The 19,194-nt window shown below is 51.1% G+C and overlaps 2 protein-coding genes across 6 annotated transcripts in view; one reads left to right on the forward strand and one right to left on the reverse strand.

The window, feature by feature from the left end:
• Nucleotides 1-11,844, forward strand: part of NINL (ninein like) — a 53,423-nt gene extending 41,579 nt beyond the window's left edge. For all 5 annotated transcript variants that reach the window (XM_034763925.1, XM_034763923.1, XM_034763924.1 and 2 more), the window contains 8 exons: nt 112-458; nt 1,903-1,998; nt 2,747-2,816; nt 4,372-4,656; nt 5,229-5,342; nt 6,875-7,087; nt 8,926-9,039; nt 11,063-11,844. In XM_034763925.1, coding sequence (XP_034619816.1) covers nt 112-458; nt 1,903-1,998; nt 2,747-2,816; nt 4,372-4,656; nt 5,229-5,342; nt 6,875-7,087; nt 8,926-9,039; nt 11,063-11,254 — 1,431 coding nt within the window. In that variant the 3' untranslated portion in view covers nt 11,255-11,844. The remainder of the gene's footprint in view (nt 1-111; nt 459-1,902; nt 1,999-2,746; nt 2,817-4,371; nt 4,657-5,228; nt 5,343-6,874; nt 7,088-8,925; nt 9,040-11,062) is intronic.
• A 1,707-nt stretch (nt 11,845-13,551) lies between these two features.
• Nucleotides 13,552-18,706, reverse strand: GINS1 (GINS complex subunit 1). Its single transcript, XM_034763926.1, has 7 exons — nt 18,543-18,706; nt 17,363-17,427; nt 16,246-16,341; nt 15,350-15,440; nt 15,034-15,150; nt 14,356-14,430; nt 13,552-13,744 (listed from the first exon to the last, which is right to left on the reverse strand). The coding sequence occupies exons 1-7, from the start codon at nt 18,615-18,617 to the stop codon at nt 13,676-13,678; spliced, it is 588 nt and encodes a 195-aa protein (XP_034619817.1). The 5' UTR covers nt 18,618-18,706; the 3' UTR covers nt 13,552-13,675.
• Between the last annotated feature and the right edge of the window lie 488 nt (nt 18,707-19,194).

The raw sequence follows: 19,194 nt of genomic DNA on the forward strand, positions 1-19,194 counted from the left end.
CAAACACTTCCTGTTCAAGCTGTGATGCTATCAATGTACAGCTCCTAGCGGAGTGCAGGAAAGTGTGCTCAGGACTGCCTCGCTAACACAGAACTATTTTTCCTCTTGCAGGTAAATTACTATGAGAGGGAAATTGAGTTAATGAAAAGAAACTTTGAGAAGGAAAGGAAGGACATTGAGCAAGGCTTTAAGATGGAGGTCAGCGAGTTAGAAGAGCAGAAAGGTGACCTGGAAGAGCTCAAAGTGAAATACCAAGAGGTAATTGATGGCTTGAAAGACCAGCTCCAGAAATCCACTCTCAGTCAGGAGCTTGAGAAGAGGTTTGAGAAGGAGAGGTCAGAAATGGAACAATACTATGCCAAAGAGATTTGCGACCTGGGACAGCGGCTGGCTCAGGAAAGAGACAAGCTGGAAGAAGAAATGAAGATGCAGCACAAGAACGAGCTCCAGTTAATGAGGTCTGACACCCTTTTTTTTCCAGAGCGCAAGTGCATAATCATACAAGAGATTGGGAATGGATCCTAGCTCAGTTCTGCTCTCCTCCGTTCAAGCTCTTGTCATAGAGCAGGCTTATGGGATTGCAAGAGGTGGGGCATTACGCATTTGGCTCGGAGAGGTTTCCTAATTTTGCAAGCAAGTCAGGACAGTGTAGCAGTCTGTGGATCTAGTTTAAAGCTCCCTTATGTGAGCATTTCAATGTCTAGGCTCTCGGAAGGTTCCCTGACACTGATGGTTCTCCCTGATGAACGCAGAGTGTCTAGTATGTCCAGACGTGGAGGGACATGAACGAGTTCAGCTCTCACCAGCATCTTCATTCTTGCTGCTTCAGCAAACCTGCCTGCCCTTAGACTGATCTACAGGCAGCAAAAGTGGGTTTCATTTCTCTTAATTGGCCAACCAAGGAATTGAAGAAAGTAAGGGCTTTGTTCCACATTTTGGTCTCCTACCTGCCCCCAACCAGGCTGCTCTTCGTTAGCTGTCAATTTGTTTTGCATGACAGCTTATTCTTTGCACATAGATGTAACAAAGTGTGTGTGGGGGGAGACTCTCATGCTTCTTAAATGGAATCAGTTGTGAAAAATCCAGTAGCCATTGTCTGCCCCTCTGCTGGTTCATCTGTCCTCTCCCATCACTCCCCACCTCTGCCCCGGGCTTTGCTCAAACCTCTTGCTCTGTTGGTCCCTTTGTCTTCTCACATTCTGCACGGCTCCTTGTCTGGAATAGACTCCAGGCTCAGGAATGGGGCGTGTGCAGGATTTGGTGTAAAAGAACAGACCAGCAAAGCCCGAGTTGGGCAACTGGCAGTGAAGGATGGTCTGGGATTAAAGAGTGTGAGTGGCACTACTCTCATGCCTGGCTTGGGTGAGCGTAGGTAGGTCGCTTCGAACTCCCTGTGTTGTGATCTCCCCAAATGGTGACTGTTTAATATTTGCATTATAATAAAGTAGGTGTGGCAAGCCGGTCAATTGACCAGTCAAATAATATCAATTGACCACTTACTATTTGAGCCCAGTCAAGTATTCCAGCAAAAATGCCCGGAGGTAGGCAGCGGCCTGGCTTTCTGATGGCCCATGGTGCCGTTCTTTCATTTATTAGAGCTACATTTCATTGTTTTTTGCATTTTTCTGAGTTACAATAACTCAGGTAGGTCCCCTTTGATTGTACAGTAATTAGGCATAAGTATTGATCCAAGGCTAAGCTTATTGGAGGCTTTTTGTTACTGTCCTAAAAAATTACTGCTCTAAAATATTTGACCATTATTTGGCCAGTCAAACGGCCAATTATTTTTGGACTGGTCAAACGCCCAACCCTGCTGTCGATGCCTGGTGCCTCGGTGGGCTAGGCACCGGACAGACACACAGGCTGCTACAGGTCCCTGAATAACAATTTCTTTGTGTGCAGAATGGAGGTGCACAGGGTCTCGGAAGATAACGCTTTGCTGAGAAATAAACTTGGGAGATTTCAGGAGGATGTGGAAGAAGCAAGTAATAAACAAAGGTAAGAAAAGAGCCCACTAACATTCAGCAGTTTGCCAAAGATGTTCGTCTGAGTTCCTTAAAAGCGAAAGCCTCTGTCAGAAATGGAACATACCTGAGCCCGTTGTCTGAACCGGAATCCACCAGAAACCGATAATTCAGTGCAAAAAAACCTAACTGGATGCAAGACAGCAATGCAGATCTGGCTTCGAGAGGCTGCTTTGAGCTCAGAGTTTCAGTTGCTGTCCGTTTGTGAATTCAGCTCGGTCATTGAGTTCTGGCTGGTTCCACACTTCAGAGTGCCATGGGGCAGGGTTTGGGGTAGGAGAGAATTGGTGATACTGCTTCTGGCCCAGCCCGACCTTCTGGGAAAGATCTGACCAGCTTCCAACACAGGCAGTGGGCTGCAGGCTCTCTGAGCAAAGAACGCAAAGCCAAGTGTAAGCCATGACTTTTGGGTGCCCAACTTGATTCCCTGACTTTCAGAGGGCAACTGCTTGGCACCCTCTGAAAATCAGGTCCCTTTAAGATGTGTCCAGCTGGGCACCTAAAATCACTAGTCAGGTTTGAAAGTCTTGGCCTAAATTGCTAGTGCAATGTTACGTTGTTAGCCCTGGGCTAATGCTGGCATGATTACTCAGATTAGAATAACCATTCTCTTTCTTTTCATCCAAACCAGTGTTGTCATGGTGTTCATTCTGCGCCTGGGAAGGTACTTCTACAAAAAGAGGTCCATGCTTTGTAATGATATGTGTTTCCCCTTCCAACAGGAAACAAATTGATGAATTGCAAAGAGAGAAGGAGATGGCGCTATCTGAGACAGAAGAGTTAAATCAATTGGTAAGAACCTACTAATGCTAAATGGCACTTAATTAGCCCTTCTGCTTAAGGATTTAACGAGGCAAGGAGGGGCAGAGAAGGCGCATCCTGTGTGTAACATGCAAGGGTTTTTGAGCAAACACTTGGATCTGTGCATTAACGAACTTGTCACGGGACTCGCCCTGCTGACAGTTTCAAAGCAGGCTGGGGGGTTTAGGACACCCAGGTCCCACTTATTTTAATGGGAATCAAGCACCCAAGTCCTTTAGGCGACTTTGAGCATTTCAGGAGAGCTGGATGCGAAATGTTTTTCATGTCTCAAAACTTTTAGAGTGTGTGAAATTTCTTCCCATCTCAAATAGGGATGAAAAGTCAATCTCCAGTACCAGTGAGCCAATAAATACGTTCTGTTTGAAATATTTCATTTAGATTTCAACCTTTTGCTCTTTTGTAACCTTGTTCAGCCTAATTAGCTTACGTTTGGAATTGAAAAGTCATTTCCAATGGAAAACTGGATTATTTTTCATTTAACAAATGTCAAAAGGAAACATTTTGGCAACTGTGACTTTTTTCAGTGTTCTCGGAGTCAAATGACGTTGGCTGGAGGAGCATGATGAACGTACACGAGCCAGGAGCCAGGGCAGGGTTAAGGCTCAGCAGATCTGGGCTCGAAGGGGAGTTTTAAACCATTTGAAAGGGGCAATTCCCAACTTTCCAATGCGACGCTCAGGATCTAGCTTTAGTGCTGCTATGCGCTGAGCTGGAGGCCTTTTAAAATCACCGTGCTGGGAGTTAGAACAATTATGGCCAAGATTTTCAAAAGCAAGTAATAATTCTGGGTTCACTAGCTGAGGCCCCATAAAAGGAGCTGGATATTCAGAAAGCGTTGAGCCACCTGCTTTCGAAAAGTCACGTCTCTGCTAAAGTGCCTCAAAATGAGGACCTCAAAATGAGGACCCCAAGATCACTAATCACTTAACATTTTGGCTTGGTTTTTTCCCGTGTCTCCCTCTGAGACTTGTGGATTCACAGCTAAGACCTTTGGATATGTAGAGAGAATGATGCATAATTAGCTGCTAACCAACACTGGAGCATGCTCATAGACCAGCGTTGGGGGTAAAATACAGTGTGTGTTTGTTGAGGTGATTGGAATAGCCTGCTAGGCACTGTCAGGTGTGCTCTCTAGCTTCTTCGCATCCAACCAGCTGTAATGGCTCCATAGCCAAAATGAGGATCGGGTTTTCAGTTAAGTACGGGGGTTAGATGCCATTGCTGGAGATGAAAACAAACGTGCGTTATCCCCAGAATGACCGCCCTTGTTCTAAGGCATTCACTTCCTGCAGAGCTACTGTGTATGGCTTCTCTTGGGGGAGGGTCGGCCTGCACTCTCTCGACACGCCCCCCCACCACACTTCGCCGGGGCAGCTAGCGTGTGAACGAGTTGTCGCCATTGCGAAAGGGGGTTGTCTTGGGACACTTTAATTCCGACGGTGTAAAGACACCCAGGTGAATCCGTGTGAATCCATCACCAATGTCCACATCCTCTTCTGTGCACGGCCCCAACCTGCCCCTTCAGAACAAGACATACAAGCAGGAGATCTGCCAGCTCAATGCCAGGACCCTGCAGCTGAGTCACCAGCTGTCGGAGCTCCGCCTCCGGAGTGAGACCGACCACAGCACGATCCAGCTGCTGAACCAGAGACTGGCCCAGACGGTGAGCCAGAAAGAAGAGGAAGCTGCTGTTGCCAAGCAACTGCAAGAGACATCAAGTAAACTGGAGCTGGAGTTTGGGCAGCATCAGTCAGCATGGCAGCGAGAGAGGGAGCTGCTCCAGCAGCGGCTCAGGGAGTCCAGAGAGAAGGTGAGCTCTCAGCGGCGTGTGAAAGCCACAGCCTGGGTGCTGTGCAGTACTGGAGAGAGAGGGTGTGTGTGTGTGTGTGTGTGTGTGTGTGTGTGGCAAACTGCACTAGTCTGTGATGCCTGCCTGGGTCTCTTCGAAAGGGATTTGCCGTGCTACTAGCGAGGGGTGTCTGGCCCTGCCTGGCCACAGCTGCCTAGCGTGCTACAAGCCTATGGCTGCTCCCTGCGTGGACACGACAGCCCCGCAGGCAGTTCGGCCTGTTGTCTCTGGGGCTGGCGAGCGGGATTGACACAAGCCCCCAGCCTTGGGCTAACTCTGCGCCCATTGCAGTCACCGGGGAGTTTAGTCCCTGCTAGGCCAAGGCTGAAGGCTTTAAGAATCCCAGCTGGCGGGTCTGTGCATGACGTTGCAGCGCGCCAGGCTGAGGGGTGTGCCACGACGCGGGCACCTTGTGACCATGAGGAGGGCGCGGGGCTTCGTTCACATCCACGGAACCGAGAGCAGGAACCCAAGAAATAGCCTGGTCTGCGGGGTTCCACGCTAACGGGCGCCCCCCCCCCTTTGCCTAACAGGTCAGCCAGGTGCAGGAGCTGGAGGTGGAACTGGAACGTGTGACGCAGGAGTGCCAGACGCTGCGGCTAATGGCAGCACAGTTCAGGGAGGAGCTGGAGGAAAGCCAGGATCAGGTACGGACTTGATGCAGCTGCAGGCTGGGCTGGATGGTGGCTGGTCCTTGGCTGCAGGTGGGGAGAGGCCTGGGTGCAAGGAACCAGCTATAATCGCAGTACCTGTTCCCTGCTAGCAACCCCTGTGGTACAAGCCCCCCCTAAAGGGGTGTGACCACTGCGGGGGCGCTGGCTCCTGTTGGCAGGGAACTGCTCCAACTCTGGGGGGGAGGTCAGCGACAACTGCCAGGTGTTGGGAGAAGCCCCCTCCCTCCTGGGGATGAGAATCGGAGGAGATAATGCACGATGTGCAGCCAGCCCCCAACTCCTGGGTGCTCTAGGACGCGTGGCTAAACCCTAGAGCAGGGGTCGGCAACCTTTCCAAAGTGGTGTGCCGAGTCTTCATTTATTCACTCTAATTTAAGGTTTTGCATGCCAGTAATACATTTTAACGTGTTTAGAAGGTCTCTAAGTCTATAATGTATAATTAAACTATTGTTGTATATAAAGTAAATAAGGTTTTTAAAATGTTTAAGAAGCCTCATTTAAAATTAAATTAAAATGCAGAGCCCCCCGGACCGGTGGCCAGGACCTGGGCAGTGTGAATGCCACTGAAAATCAGCTTGCGTGCTGCCTGTGGCATGCGAGCCATAGGTTGCCTACGCCTGCCCTAAAGAGATAGGGGCCCAATAGTTATAACTTGGAGCAGGAAAACGACAAAACTGGCAAACACGGTCACCTGGCGCCCTCCTCCCATGTGATGGGTCACTCTGGGGTGAACTCCCCAGGCACCCACAGCCTTCCGCTCCATGGGCATCCTCCAGCCATCTCTGAACCCAGCCCGTCTTGACTCACAGACAGAGGAACCAGCATCAGTCTCAGAACAGACCAACAAGAGCCCACTTCTCCTGCCATGGCTCCCAGCGTGCACTGGGCCTCTCCTTAGCGTGACTGTAGGCCCTTCCCAGTGTGTCAGGGTCTCAGTTCCCTGGTCACAGGCCTTACACCTGTTACTAATGGTCTCTTGTAGGCAGGCCTGGTGCGTCAGTTCTGCTCTTGTGACAGACGACAGGGCTGGGAGAGAGCGACCTAGTCTCCCTCCCTGCAGCCTGAGTGGCGCGTTTCTAGAGCTGCTCTCTCAGCCCAGGAGCGGGTAGTTCTGCTGATTAACAACATACAGCGGGACCAGCCACATCTGACAGCGTCGCATTGATGTTCCGTCTTCTCGAGGAAGCCGGTGGCTAATGTCCTTCTGGTTGTCTGTACGTGATCATTGAAATAGCCAGTGGAGTCCCCTGACCAGCCTTTCTGGGCTCGGTGGCCTCACCCTGCACCATAGCTCAGGCACTAATCTCCGTAGGTTACGCTGCCACCTTACAACAGGAGTCCGTCCAGTTCTCACTGCACCAGCGCCCGGAATGAGCACTGAGCCTCTTTCTGCCCTCAGCACTGTGGGTTAGCTGGGAGCGCCCCTAAATCCCCAGCCCTTGTGATGCTGTTGTGTCTTCCGCTGTGAAATGGTGCCTCAGTCTCACTTTTCTCGTGTGCTGTAGTTATTAGAAGCCAACACAAGACTGAGCCTGACCCAGTCTCAGCACGGGCAGGAGCTGCAGCAGCTAAAGGACCAGCTGGAAAGCTCAGTCTCCAGGAACTGTCTCGCCCAGCTGCAAAGGAGGTGGGCAGAAGAACAGCGGAAAGTTCAGCAGCTACAAGACAATCTCAGCTTCCAGGCCGAGCAGGCGAGCAGGCAACTGGCCACCTTTCAGGTAAGAAGCAGGGGCAGAGATTTCTCATCAGCAAAGGCAATGGGACCCAATGGAGAGGCCGCTGGCCTGGGACTTGAGATCTGGGGTCTGTTCCTGGCTCTTGGGTGACCGTGGGCAAGTCACTTCCCCGCTCTGTGCCTCAGTTTCCCCTATCTGATGAATGAGGATGATGAGACTTCGCTGCCTTTGTAAGGTGCTTTGAGATCTGTGGCGAAAAGGGCAATGTAAGAGCTCAGTCATGGGACGTACCATTAATCTTAAAAATCTAACACAAAGCGCAATCCATTGTGTTAATTCAAACTCCCTGAGTGCAGCCTTTTCATTGCGCTGTCCCCCAAACGCTGGGAAACAAACCTTTGCATTCAGACTGCCCGCACTGCTGAGCTTCGTCCCGTGCCCAGGAACAGGAGTTGCCGTGGTGAGAGGCCGTACGTCTGTTTGTGTTCACGGGGGGAAAGCCAGAGGCTGTGGCGTGGGGAGCTAGTGCTGGGTGGGACACAGGAGTGCATGTGCCCGGTGACCCCTGCTACTAAGCCAGTGGGCAGTCGGGCTGGTCTCAGGGTGTGTCGCTTCAGGCCCGGTTTCAAAATGTTCTCATTAAATCAGAGCAAAATAAACGTGAAAAGAATGAAAAGCCAGCCCAGCAGATAATGCCAGCAATGGAAATTGAACCCAGGAAAACGTCAAAACAGAGCTTCCCAGGTCACGGTCCCTGCCTTTGGGGAAGGAGTCTCCACTCAAAAGCAATTGCTTTTAAAGACATTGCTGTAAAGTTCCCCCTGCATCCTGTGGAAGCAGAGAAAGAACTGACAGAAAGGGAATGCAATGCATGACAGTTCTTTCTGTGCTTCCACAGTCCTTTAAAGGTTTTGTGCTAATCCCTAAGAGCTGCCACATAAAACCCATTCAGTCCCGTCTCTGCCACGTCATTTAATGTTTGGGCTTGTCTACACTTACAAGGCTCCAGTGGAGACGCTCCCTACGCCAGTGGGAGGGCACGTCCCCTACCTCCCCAAGAGGTGGGAGCTGGATCGACGGGAGAATGGATGTCTGCACTGGGGGTTAGTTCAGGTTAACTGCACCCCTCAGGGGTGTGGATCGTTCGCACCCCTGAGCAACGTGGTTATACTGATCTAATTTCCTAGCCTAGACCAGGCCTTATTATCCCTCATTTCTAAGGACCCGTCGGGGATCGTGGCCCCATTGTACTAGGCATAGGCGCTGACTCCGTGGGTGCTCCGGGGCTGGAGCACCCACAGGGAAAAATTAGTGGGTGCTGTGCACCCACTGGCAGCCAAGCTCCCCTTCCGTCCCACCCCACCTGCTCCTCCCCCCCGAGCGTGCCGCGTCCCCACTCCTCCGCCTACCTCCCAGCGCTTCCTGCCTGGCCGCCACCAAACAGCTGTTTGGCAGCGTTACTATGCTGGGGTGGGGGAAGCAGGAATGTGGCGCTCTCAGGTGAGGAGGTGGGGAAGGGGTGGGGCCGGGGGTGTCGAGCACCCACGTGAAAGAGGGGAAGTCGGCGCCTACAGTACTAGGTGTTGTATGTGCAAATACAAACAGTCCCTGCCTCTGAGAACTCGCCTGCTGGGGTTTAGACTGTGTGTAGAGGGGAATGAGCTCGCTCCTGGGGGAGGAGGAAGGGAAGGACGAGGGAGCAGCCGACAGGGGTGTTTGCATTAGCGGTCACAGGGGGCCGCCAGTTCAGCCAGTGCTCGACAGGAGTGATGGCGAATGGAATCCGTGTCCGGCACGCATGGTGCTGGGTGTGGCTCCCCGGTGAGTCTGGGGTGGTTTGGGGCTGAGGCCGGATGTGCCTTTGTCACCGTGCATTGCAGGAGGAACACGAGAAGCTGCTCAGCACGATGGAGGAGAGGACGGAGGAGCTGGAACGGGACGTGAGGAACATGCAGAGGATGCTACAGGAGAAGGTGACCCAGCTCCAGGAGCAGGTCAGTGATAGAGGGGCCTGCTGTCGGCCCAGATCAGACCCCCACCCCCAAGTGGTGCCAGGCTGGGTGCTCACGGGATGAATCTCTGCGCCCCTCTGCAGCACTGGTCCCCTCCCCTCCGGCCCATTGCCGCAGGTCTCTGCTAGGCTGGTGGGTGCAGGGGTCAGAGACTGCTATATCCCATATATCGCAGCTCTTCCCGCGTCCTCGGGAGCCATCGCAGCCAGAGTAGGGGGCCTTGCCCATGTGCCGCCAGACCACACAACTGGCCTCTGCAGGATGGGGGACCAAGGTCAGTTTGGGGTTAGCTGAGAGTGGGCCATGGGTCCGTGTTCAGAGTCACAGAAGTGTTGGGCTGGAAGGAACCTCGAGAGCTCAGCTAGTGCAGCTCCCTGCGCTGAGGTAGGACCAAGTAAACCCAGACCCTCCCTGACAGGGGCTTGTGCAACCTCCAGTGACGGGGATGCCACAGCCTCCCTCGGAAGCCGGTTCCAGAGCTTCACTCCCTGAGAGTTAGAAAGTTTTTCCTAATCTCTAACCTAGATCTCCCTTGGTGCAGATTAAACCCATTACATCTTGTCCTAATTCAGTGGCCATGGAGAAGAAATGATCACTGACCTCTTTAGAACAGCTCTTCACGGATTTGCAGGCTGTCAGGTCCCCCCTCCCCCGTCTTCTTTTCTCACGATTAAACGGGCCCAGTTTTTTTAACCTTCCCTCATAGGTCAGATTTTCTAAACCTTTGACTATTTTTGTTGCTCTCCTCTGCACTCTTTCCAATTTATCCACCTCCTTCCTAAAGTATGGCACCAGGACTGGACACAGTGCTCCAGATGAGGCCTCACCAGGGCCGAGTACAGCAGGACAGTGACCTCCCGTGTCTTAGATACAGCGCTCTTGCGAATACATCCCCGAATGATATTCACCTTTCTCGCAGCTGGATCGCATTGCTGACTCTCATTCAAATTGTGATCCAATGTAAAAACCCCAGATTGTTTTCAGCAGCACTACCACCTAGCCAGTGACCCTCCATTCGTAGCTGTGATTTGAGTTTTCCTTTCTAAGTGCAGTACTTTGCACTTGTCTTTATTGAATTTCATCTTGTTGGTATCTGACCAATTCTCGAATTTATCAAGGTTATTGTGAATTCCAGTCCTGTCCTCCAATGTGCTGGCAGCCTCTTCCAGCTTGGTGTGATCTGCACATTGTATAAGTGTATCTCTTTGATACCAGTTAAGTCATAATTTAGCCTGTAGATTAAGACGTCTCGTTCTTCCTGTTTATTCCCATACTCCTGGCATTTGTGTATAAACATCTAAGAGGTTGAGCAGATTCCCCCACTGATTTTTCCCCTCTTGTTGCTCCTGTGACTCCAGTGTAATGTTCCATTTGCCCCCAACATCTAGTCCTCTGTTACAGGCACCTTTTGTTATACTTACCCGGGGTTTTTGTCACCTCGTTTAAAGCCCTCCTCGCTCGGCTGGCGAGTCCATGTGCAAAGATGCTCTTCCCCGATGCAGACTCTGTGGTCTCCAGTGCCCTGCCCAGCCAACCCAGAGGGGCTGTGTATTCTCCTGCCCTTAGGGTGGAGTAGCAGCCGCAGAGGGGAGGTGCTATAGGAGATAGCCCCACATCCTGGCTCTGGATTGGAGGGGTAGAGTTCATCTCCCTGCATTCCCCTTATCTAGCCCAGGGTCTGGGCTTCGTGCTGGGGAGAGAGCCCTAGAGCAGTGTCTGGAATGTCATTTGAGTCGGGGTTATGAGTTTCTCTATACTGCACCCCGTCTGTGCCCAGCAGAGGGTGGATAAGAAATCAGGCTCCAGTTAGATCAGCTGGGCACCAGAGGGCCGCTCTCCTCATATCAAAGCTTGCCCCATTGTCCAGGGGAAGAGCTGTTAATTGTGGCTCCATCTGATTCTGTAACAATTATTTTTACAAGAGGAGGCCGAGAGCCCGACCCCAGGGGAGTTCATGCAGGGCTGCAGGGCCATTGACCTAAAGCTGCTTCCTCCCGCTTTCCAGCGCGACAGAAACGTGAAGTGTGACCTGCTGCTGAAAGACCTGTACGTGGAGAACGCGCAGCTGGTGAAAGCTCTGCAGGCGACTGAGCAGAGGCAGAAAAATGCTGAGAAAAAGAACTTGGCCCTGGAGGAAAAGCTCTCAGCCCTGACCGAAGTGATTAGAAGAATGGCGCAGGCATCTCTCGGCGTGTGAAGGGGCCCCGGCGCTGGGTTTGGCTGCAGCTGGAAGGACAATCAGTAACAGACACCATCGCTGCACTCCATTATCTCAGCCTGGGAGCCGCTGTGCTGCAGGGGGTCCCGGTCTGCACACTGGGTCATGGTGAACTCCCATCTGCCGCTGGGATAGGCAGTGTTAGTGCTGGGTGGAGACACCGTGCGCGCTTTCCCCTGCTGCGCCCGGCAGGGGAAAGGGCTTGCTGAGATCTCTCAGGGAGCGGGGGAAAGAGATAATGGCCATAAGAGAAGCATGCCCTGTGTTTTCAATGGGAAAGCATTGGATGCTTTAATGCCATTCAGGCCATTCCAGACAATAGAAGGGTCTGTCTTGGGGCTATTTACGGTAATTGCAACGCACCCTCTGAATTTGTCTGCACACTGGCAGTTTGTATTGTACATGCAGTTTTATACACAGAGAATATACTATTCACCCCTGAGTCCTGGCTCTCGTTCAGGGGCCCATGCTGCTGGAAGTGGAATGACCTTGTATTTTTAGGGTCTTCTGCTTTCGGGTCACTGGGAATGGGAAATGGTTTTAATATTAAAATTACATTTTTACCATTGGTTTCTGGGTTGATTTTATTTCCTCTGGGATTTGGCTCTGCCCAACTTCCCTTGGATTCTAGGACACACAGACCCTCGCTTATATCAAGTCAAGAGTACAGGCCCTGGCCCAGAGAACTGGGACAGTGGAGCGATCTCTCCTTGTTCTCTGCCTTGTCTGTCAGAGAAGTCACTTTGCTCCCTGCTCCTCTCCTGTGAAATATGGTTTGGCTCATGTGTTCCTTGCTCCTCTTCAGCGCTGTAGCACCAGGGCTCCTTGAGCAGGGAGTGAGGGGATGCACAGAATTAACTAATTAGAGCATTGGGGTTTTAGTTGATGAGTATGGAGTCTCATGCAGCATGCAGGACTGAGAGGACATGAGGACTCCATACTTGTAAACTAAAATGTCTCTTTATTGAGAGAACTATTTACAAAGATGTTGTAACTGCAGACAGCACTCCAGCCCTGTGCACACAGACTGACTTCCAGTGCTGCCTCCAATCTCCTTCCTCCAAGTTCCATGCAGGCTGCACCATCCTTCCTTTCAGAATTGTGTGTGTGGTCTTTTGTACAAGCATTTGCTCACTTGCTGGGTGCAGGGGTTGCTAGTATATCACCTGCTCTAGGGATATGGCCTTTACTACAGCCCATTTTGGCCTGTTAGGCATTGGTCCTCCCACGTGTGCCAGTTGTGAAAGCAGTCTCCCACTTCTTGTTTATGGACTCACTCTGGGTGGGGGACTTGCTTTCACCCTATTCTGCCTTCAGTCTGAGGATGCAAGGGGTGCTCTGTTCACCTTCTGTGTTGCTCATCTACCCCGTTTCTTCTGATTCCCTGTGCGTGGAGTCTCCATTCCCCACCACCAGGGTGAGCATCCCTCCCTGCCCAGCCGTGCAGTACGATGGGAGGAGGAAGGGCTAGCACCAGGGTCTTGTCAGCAATAGCAGCAACACACTAACAGAGCCTCTCTGGGTAGGGGCCAATGGGAGCCCCATTGGTTCCCCAAGAACAGCAATGTATCCCTTCCTGCTGGGCGTTGGAGGAGCCTGGCAATGAAGTAAAACCAGGGGAGTCCAGCGTTTGGGGCTCTATGGTAGCAGGGGCTGTGTCCCTCCCTGGTATGGATGTTAAAGTGAGGGGGAACCAGGCCCCTTAGTCTCCCCTACAGGCCCGGGTAGCTGCCTGTTAGTACTGGTCTGTGGAGCCCAGCAGATGGGGCTGGGTGTGTGGCAGGGGACTTGCTGAGTTCAGAGTCCCCCAGGGAAGGAGCCATGAAGGGAGGTGGGGGCAGAGGGACCACTTAAAGGAGCTGGTGTTAGGGCCTTCAGGGATCTTGGCTGGGGGGGGTAGCATGGGCCAGGCCAAGGAGCAGCCTGTGGTGACTCTTGTCTCCTGGCTGCTCTCCCTGGCAGCAAGAGGCCCCACGCACCAGAGGTATTGCAGGAAGGTTAGAGAAAAATCCTCTGGGCTTCCTGGTAGCTGCCTCTGTGCATCACTCACCCCTGCTTGGATCGAAGTAGGAGTGTGAAAGCAGAGTTGCTAAAGGGACTCACGCAGGTGCTGCCCCAGAAACTACTTCAGCCGCTTTGAAACCGACCCCGTTGCCAACTGGCATCACTTTAAAAATGCTCCCAAAAGCTTCTCACTGTGTATTTTCAGGGAAAGTTATCAAATTGTCTCTCTCCCCACCCCCGTGCTTTGCAGACCATAGCACCACACAGACACATTACACTAGAAAAGCTGTATTTGCCCCTGCTAAAATCACTGCTACAGTTGGTTTGATTTTCTTCTTAGAGAGTTCGTCAAGGAAGGAGGTCAATGGAGGCTGGCCCACAGCTCCCGCCCTGTGTTCATGACAGAACATGCTCCAGCACTCCTTGTCTGATTAACTGTTCGCATTTCCAGCGTGGTAAAAAATGCTGAAAAACAAACAGAGGTTTTCTGAATTCAAGGCAGCCTTGCGTGAAGACAGCCAGTTCTGCATTTGGACTTGAGCAGAATCATCAGGCTGCACCATAGGAACAGCTGGAGAGGGCAGCAGAGCTAGATTTGCCCAGCTGCTGCGTCCTGTGTGGAACCAGTAAGGTCTCGGTGTGAAAAATGGCTCGTCTGCAACACTTACTAGTGGGTGGACAATTGCCGTAGTCAGGGAAGCAAGCATTACGCCCACAGTAACTCTTTCAAGGATCAAACCATAAACCAGAATTGCTCTCCCCCCTCACTACTGTGCATCCACCCAGGGGCAGATCCTCAGCTGCTGTCAACAGTTATAGTTCTGCTGACTTCCATGAAGCTATGGCATTTTACTGCAGCTGTGCCACCCTGAGTACATCACAATGGGCTCTGGGATCTTTCAGAATCAAGAGCACTCACTGGACTGTCAGTTATTCCCCCTCAAGCCTTTCCGTGAAGGACTCCAAAGGAAGCGCTCCCCACGGGGGCAGAAGAGTGATTTCCTCAACTCATTCCTACACACTAAGGGTTCAGTTATCCCGTTTTAGTAACCGTCCTGCTCTCTGGGCATAGGTACCTGGCTATTCTTCTTCAACAGAATTGTTATACCGTCGTCAATCTCAAATTCTCCATGATCCTTTAAACACCGAACCTACAGTAAGGAGAAATGGGTCTCTTTCAACATCAGCAGATGCACAGGGACAGGAGTACCAATGTGTCAGGCACAGAATGCAATGTGTGTGCACAAATCACTGTTTCCTCTTGTTGCACGTCACCTGACCTGTGTTTAAGGCAGACACACAGCCCAACAACATCTAACATAAAACGGAACTGAAACACAAAACCAAGCACCCTCAACCTTCGTTTGTGTAAGTTTGGCCCACCTTGCTTAACACCAGCCCCCATATCACATTATGCATCTCGCAGAGAAGTGAACTACTGGGGATGATCAGGAGTCTCTATGGAGGTGAGGGAATAAAGGCAAGAGCACAGCGAGAAGGGGTCCTAGAACCAGAGGGCATATTGAGCACATTGGGACCAGAGTTTAAAGGAAAAGGAAGAGCAGAGCCTCGTGGCATTCAGCCACTACCTGCACATCTTCAAACTCTTCGCTGCCAAGTGTTGCCATGCAGTCTTATGTCTTCAAAAAGAGCAGAGTGTGGCTCACGAGTCTTGTGTTGCCAGCCTGGGTGTGCACTTTTAATAGATAGTTCCACACACAAAGCTCATTCAGAAGTCCCAGCCTTGCACTTACTTCGATGTATAAGCTTTTGGGAGGTTTCATGTCCTGTGTGAGGTCCAGCCCTTCCTCTCCTCCTAAGGATCTCATGTAGGTAGCAAGAGACTTTTTATACTGATTGAACCACTCCGTCTGTAGACATAAGAACACTAAACTAAACCAACAATCCTACAGGGACACAGGGTCTCAATAATGAGTGCACACGCTTTAAAAAACACAGCTTGTAGCCACTTTAAAATATTTTTCACTGCCTTCTTAAGTCTACCAGTACAACTTCCATTCTACCCTGAATCTATTAAACAAGTCAAGTTTATAACAAAGCTGGGCTTACTTCTTCAGCAGACATGTGAAATCGGAGGTCGTTTGGCAAGACACTGCCATACTCCCACCTGAGGGCTCGGATCCGAAGCAACCGGTCATACCTGGAAGAATTAACCAGGGATTAAAACCACTCTGTTCTCAATCAGAAACAGAGGTATTAATCCAAAAAGGAATCTGGACTCAATCCCCTATTTATACTAACTCTGATGCCTTCAGAATGAAGTGTAAAACCCTGTTATTCTAGTCTTCCCTCCATAGCCCTGCCAAAATCATATACACCTCTACCCCGATATAATGCTGTCCTCGGGAGACAAAAAAAATCTTACCGAGTTATAGGTGAAACTGTGTTATATCGAACTTGCTTTGATCCACCGGAGTGCACAGCCTCGCCCCGCCCCCCCGGAGCACTGCTTTACCACGTTATATCGGGGTAGAGGTGTATTTAAATAAAAACAAGGCCCCTACAGAATAAGGGGAAACAATGATACAGAGACCTTCCTGTGTTCATTTTACAATATTTGTAAGGTGCTTGGATACTACTGATGAATGCAGTACTACAACCAAGATTAAGCAGATAAACAATGTTTCATATTGAACATAATATGAAAACATTAGGAAAAAAATCAAGGCCAGAATTTTCAAGAGTGGCCTCTGATCTGTGTGCTTAGTTTTTAAACACACATTGCAGCTTGGTTCTCAGAGGTGCTGGGCACCCACAACTCCCACTGAAGTCCATGGGACCAGCAAGTGCTCAGCACCCTTTGAAAATTAGGACCAGTGTCTCAATCTGGGCACACAAAATCAGAGGAAGCGCTTGAAAAAGCAGCTCTTTGTCCATGTAAGAGACCGTATTCCAGTCACAGACAATTGCTGTGAAAGCAAGATACACCTCCATTAGAAACTTACAGGTATGCAACAACACATCGTCGATTTCGCAGCAGAGAACAATGACGAAATTTGATTGTTCGGATCAAGTCACTTCGTCCTGATTTAGCCTCATTTCTGGTAATAACGCAAAGGGAAACAGTATTACATTACGCTGAGAACAAGAAACTGGCAAGCATATGTTCTTCCTATTATTTTTCCCAAAGCTACACATTCACACAAAGCACAGATGTAGTTTAGTTTAGAATTTCTCTGGCACTTAGCACCCTCCTCACCACAACCTCGTTTTTCTCCCACTGGGAGCGACATACTAGAGTTCAGCTAAGTAAATAATCTCTTGACCACATTAGCTAGTTTGCTAGCTGTCTGGTGTGTTCTCAGAACAAGTTTTTCTGGCACTGGGCAATTTTGTTCTTTGAAAATACAAAACAAAAAGAGAACAAAGGCATAAAAATAATTGATCCATGCTGCTTATCTCATACACATTCCTAGCTATATTTTAAGACATATTTTACTCTTAAATACAACTGAAACACTCTTTTTTTTTTCAATTTTGTAAAAAGTGACATTTAACAATGCATGTCCTTTCCTGCATTTGGGAATGCACCCTTAGATCAGTAAGTGGATTTGCACAGCTGAGTATATCATCTATGGTCAAGCAGTTTCACATCACAGATACACAGGAAATGAAATCTGATTAATAGCAGAGCAATTTTTTATTCAGCCCAGTTCAAACTCTTTTTGGACGTTTTTGTGAACATGTTTAATTCAGCTTGATAAATAATTGGATTCTTAAAGATGCAGCATGCTGGTCCCTTCAATTAATGTCTGAGTTTCTAATCCACAATTCCAGGCCTTCCAATGAAGACCTTCAACAAAACAGGAAAGATGTCACTTCCCTTGTACTTCAGACTTTTTCTTTTTTATGATAATTAAGGAAGCTCTGAAATTTTTTTTTTCGGGGGATGGGGGGGTGGGTGTTTAAAAAAAAAAAGCACAAACTCTAATGGCCTCTTTAACACACATGAACAAAGAGAAACATTCCTGTATTTGTCATTTCTAAATAAGAGGCATGCTTTCCCTTTCTTCTCATGCGTAGACAGCTCATTAGTCTTTTCACCAACACAACCACACTTACACATCAGCCTGGTTCTGTTCATATAAAGCTTTCATCTCCTCAAGAACTTGTCGGATTCCATCCTCCTGCAACATATAAATTCACTGATTTCAGCAGGTATTTTGAATCAATAAGTTTTACTTGTCTAAATTAAGCATGGCGCTCCATCATTACAGCCAGAGGCAGGGAGAGATGCCTACTTTATAAACTGAAATGAAATATATTCAAGTCATAAAGAAATATCTTCAAAAGAAGGTAGTCTCATAGCGGGTTTGCCCTGCTCCAACTTCGGCTGGCAGGGGAGTGGCCCGTTAGCTTTTCACTTTTCTGTAAACACTGGTTCAGGCTAATTGCTGAGAAACCAGTTGAGCAGGATCCTTGGGGCAATGGGGCACGATCCCACCTGCATTTACAGCATCACTATGCTTGATGTTTGCAAACGTAAACATCAAAAGGTAAATGTTTGCAGGATACGGCCCTTCGTTCCGCTCTTCCGCCTCTTCCTTTACAGATGCCCCTGGTAAGAGGTTTCAGAGTAGCAGCCATGTTAGTCTGTATCCGCAAAAAGAAGAACAGGAGTACTTGTGGCACCTTAGAGACTAACCAATTTATTAGAGCATAAGCTTTCGTGGACTACAGCCCATATGCATCCGAAGAAGTAATACATTGGTTAGTCTCTAAGGTGCCACAAGTACTCCTGTTCTTCTTTTTCCTGGTAAGAGGAACAATGTTTGAAGGCAAATTTGAGACCCTCATTGTTTTGTCCATTAACCTACAGTCCGAAACGCCCCATGGCCAACCTCCCAGAGAGCCACAGGAGCCCCCCGAGCAGGCCCGGCTGGGCCAGTCTTCACGTATTCACTCGGGGTTAAGGTTTCCCTGTCAGACCCACACGCTGACGTGTTGAGAGGGGCTCTGTCTGTCCGTCTGTCCCCCAGGCCACAGCCCGGCACTCAGGGGGGGGGGGAAGTTAATGAGGGTTTTACAAGGTTTAAGGCGCGTCAGTTAAAGCCGAATTCAGAAGCAGAGCCCGGCCCGGCCCGGCGGCGGGAGGCCGCTGACAATCAGCCCGGAGCCGGTTGCCGGCCCCTGGGCTGTAGCGCGGCTCTCCCGGCGCCCCGAGGGGCCGGACCCCCAGGGCAGGGCGGGGCGGGCTCCCCGGGGGGGGGGGGGGCGGGCAGGGGCCCGGCCCGCGGCTCACGTTGAAGGCGGGGAGGTGCCCGTCCGCGGCGCGGTGCAGCCCCCGCACCAGCTCCGCGCCCCGCTCGCCGAACATGGGGGGAACCGCGAGCAGCGCGGACCGAGCTGGGAACCGCTCCCTGCTCCCAGAGCGCGCCGCCGGCCCGCTCCGCCAATGGGAGCGGCGGCAGATCGTGGCCACGCCCCCGGCCTTACAGACGCCGGCGAGGGACAAACTTCCCCTTCCAGCACAGACACGTCCCGCCCAGGAGTCCGGGCCCCGCCCTTCTGGGGGCCTCAGGGCGGGACGTTCCGTCGCTCCGCCCAGCCCCGGCTGAGCCCGTGACGTGCCGTGGCGAGGCCCCGCCCCCGTTCAGTGCCTGTAGACATACCCCGAGGCACTTGCCAGCAGGCTGCAGCCTCCCCACCAGACCCCTTCCCCTGCCCAGCGAGCCGGGACACACCCCGCCAGTGCTGCCGGGGGCAGCTGGCCGCAGAGCCCTGCGTAGCCCCCAAAGCGCCCGGCACGTCCCTGCAGCTCCTCGCCCGAGGCATGGCCGGGGGGCTCCACGTGCTGCGCCACGAGCACCGGCTCCGCAGCTCCCATTGGCCGGGAACGCAGCCAATGGGACCTGCGGGGGCGGTGCCTGCGGGTAGGGCAGCACGCGGAGCCC

Source organism: Trachemys scripta, chromosome 3, assembly GCF_013100865.1.
Source record: "Trachemys scripta elegans isolate TJP31775 chromosome 3, CAS_Tse_1.0, whole genome shotgun sequence".
NCBI lineage: Eukaryota > Metazoa > Chordata > Testudines > Emydidae > Trachemys > Trachemys scripta.

Bases quoted from the DNA above. Each gene is read 5' to 3' on its own strand.
- GINS1 (XM_034763926.1), bottom strand. From the start codon at position 18,617: ATGTTCGGCGAGCGGGGCGCGGAGCTGGTGCGGGGGCTGCACCGCGCC. The intron at 17,428-18,542 runs GTGAGCCGCGGG...TATATGTTGCAG, and splicing joins GGCACCTCCCCGCCTTCAAC to GAGGATGGAATCCGACAAGT. The intron at 16,342-17,362 runs GTAAGTGTGGTT...CGTTATTACCAG, and splicing joins GAACAGAACCAGGCTGATGT to AAATGAGGCTAAATCAGGAC.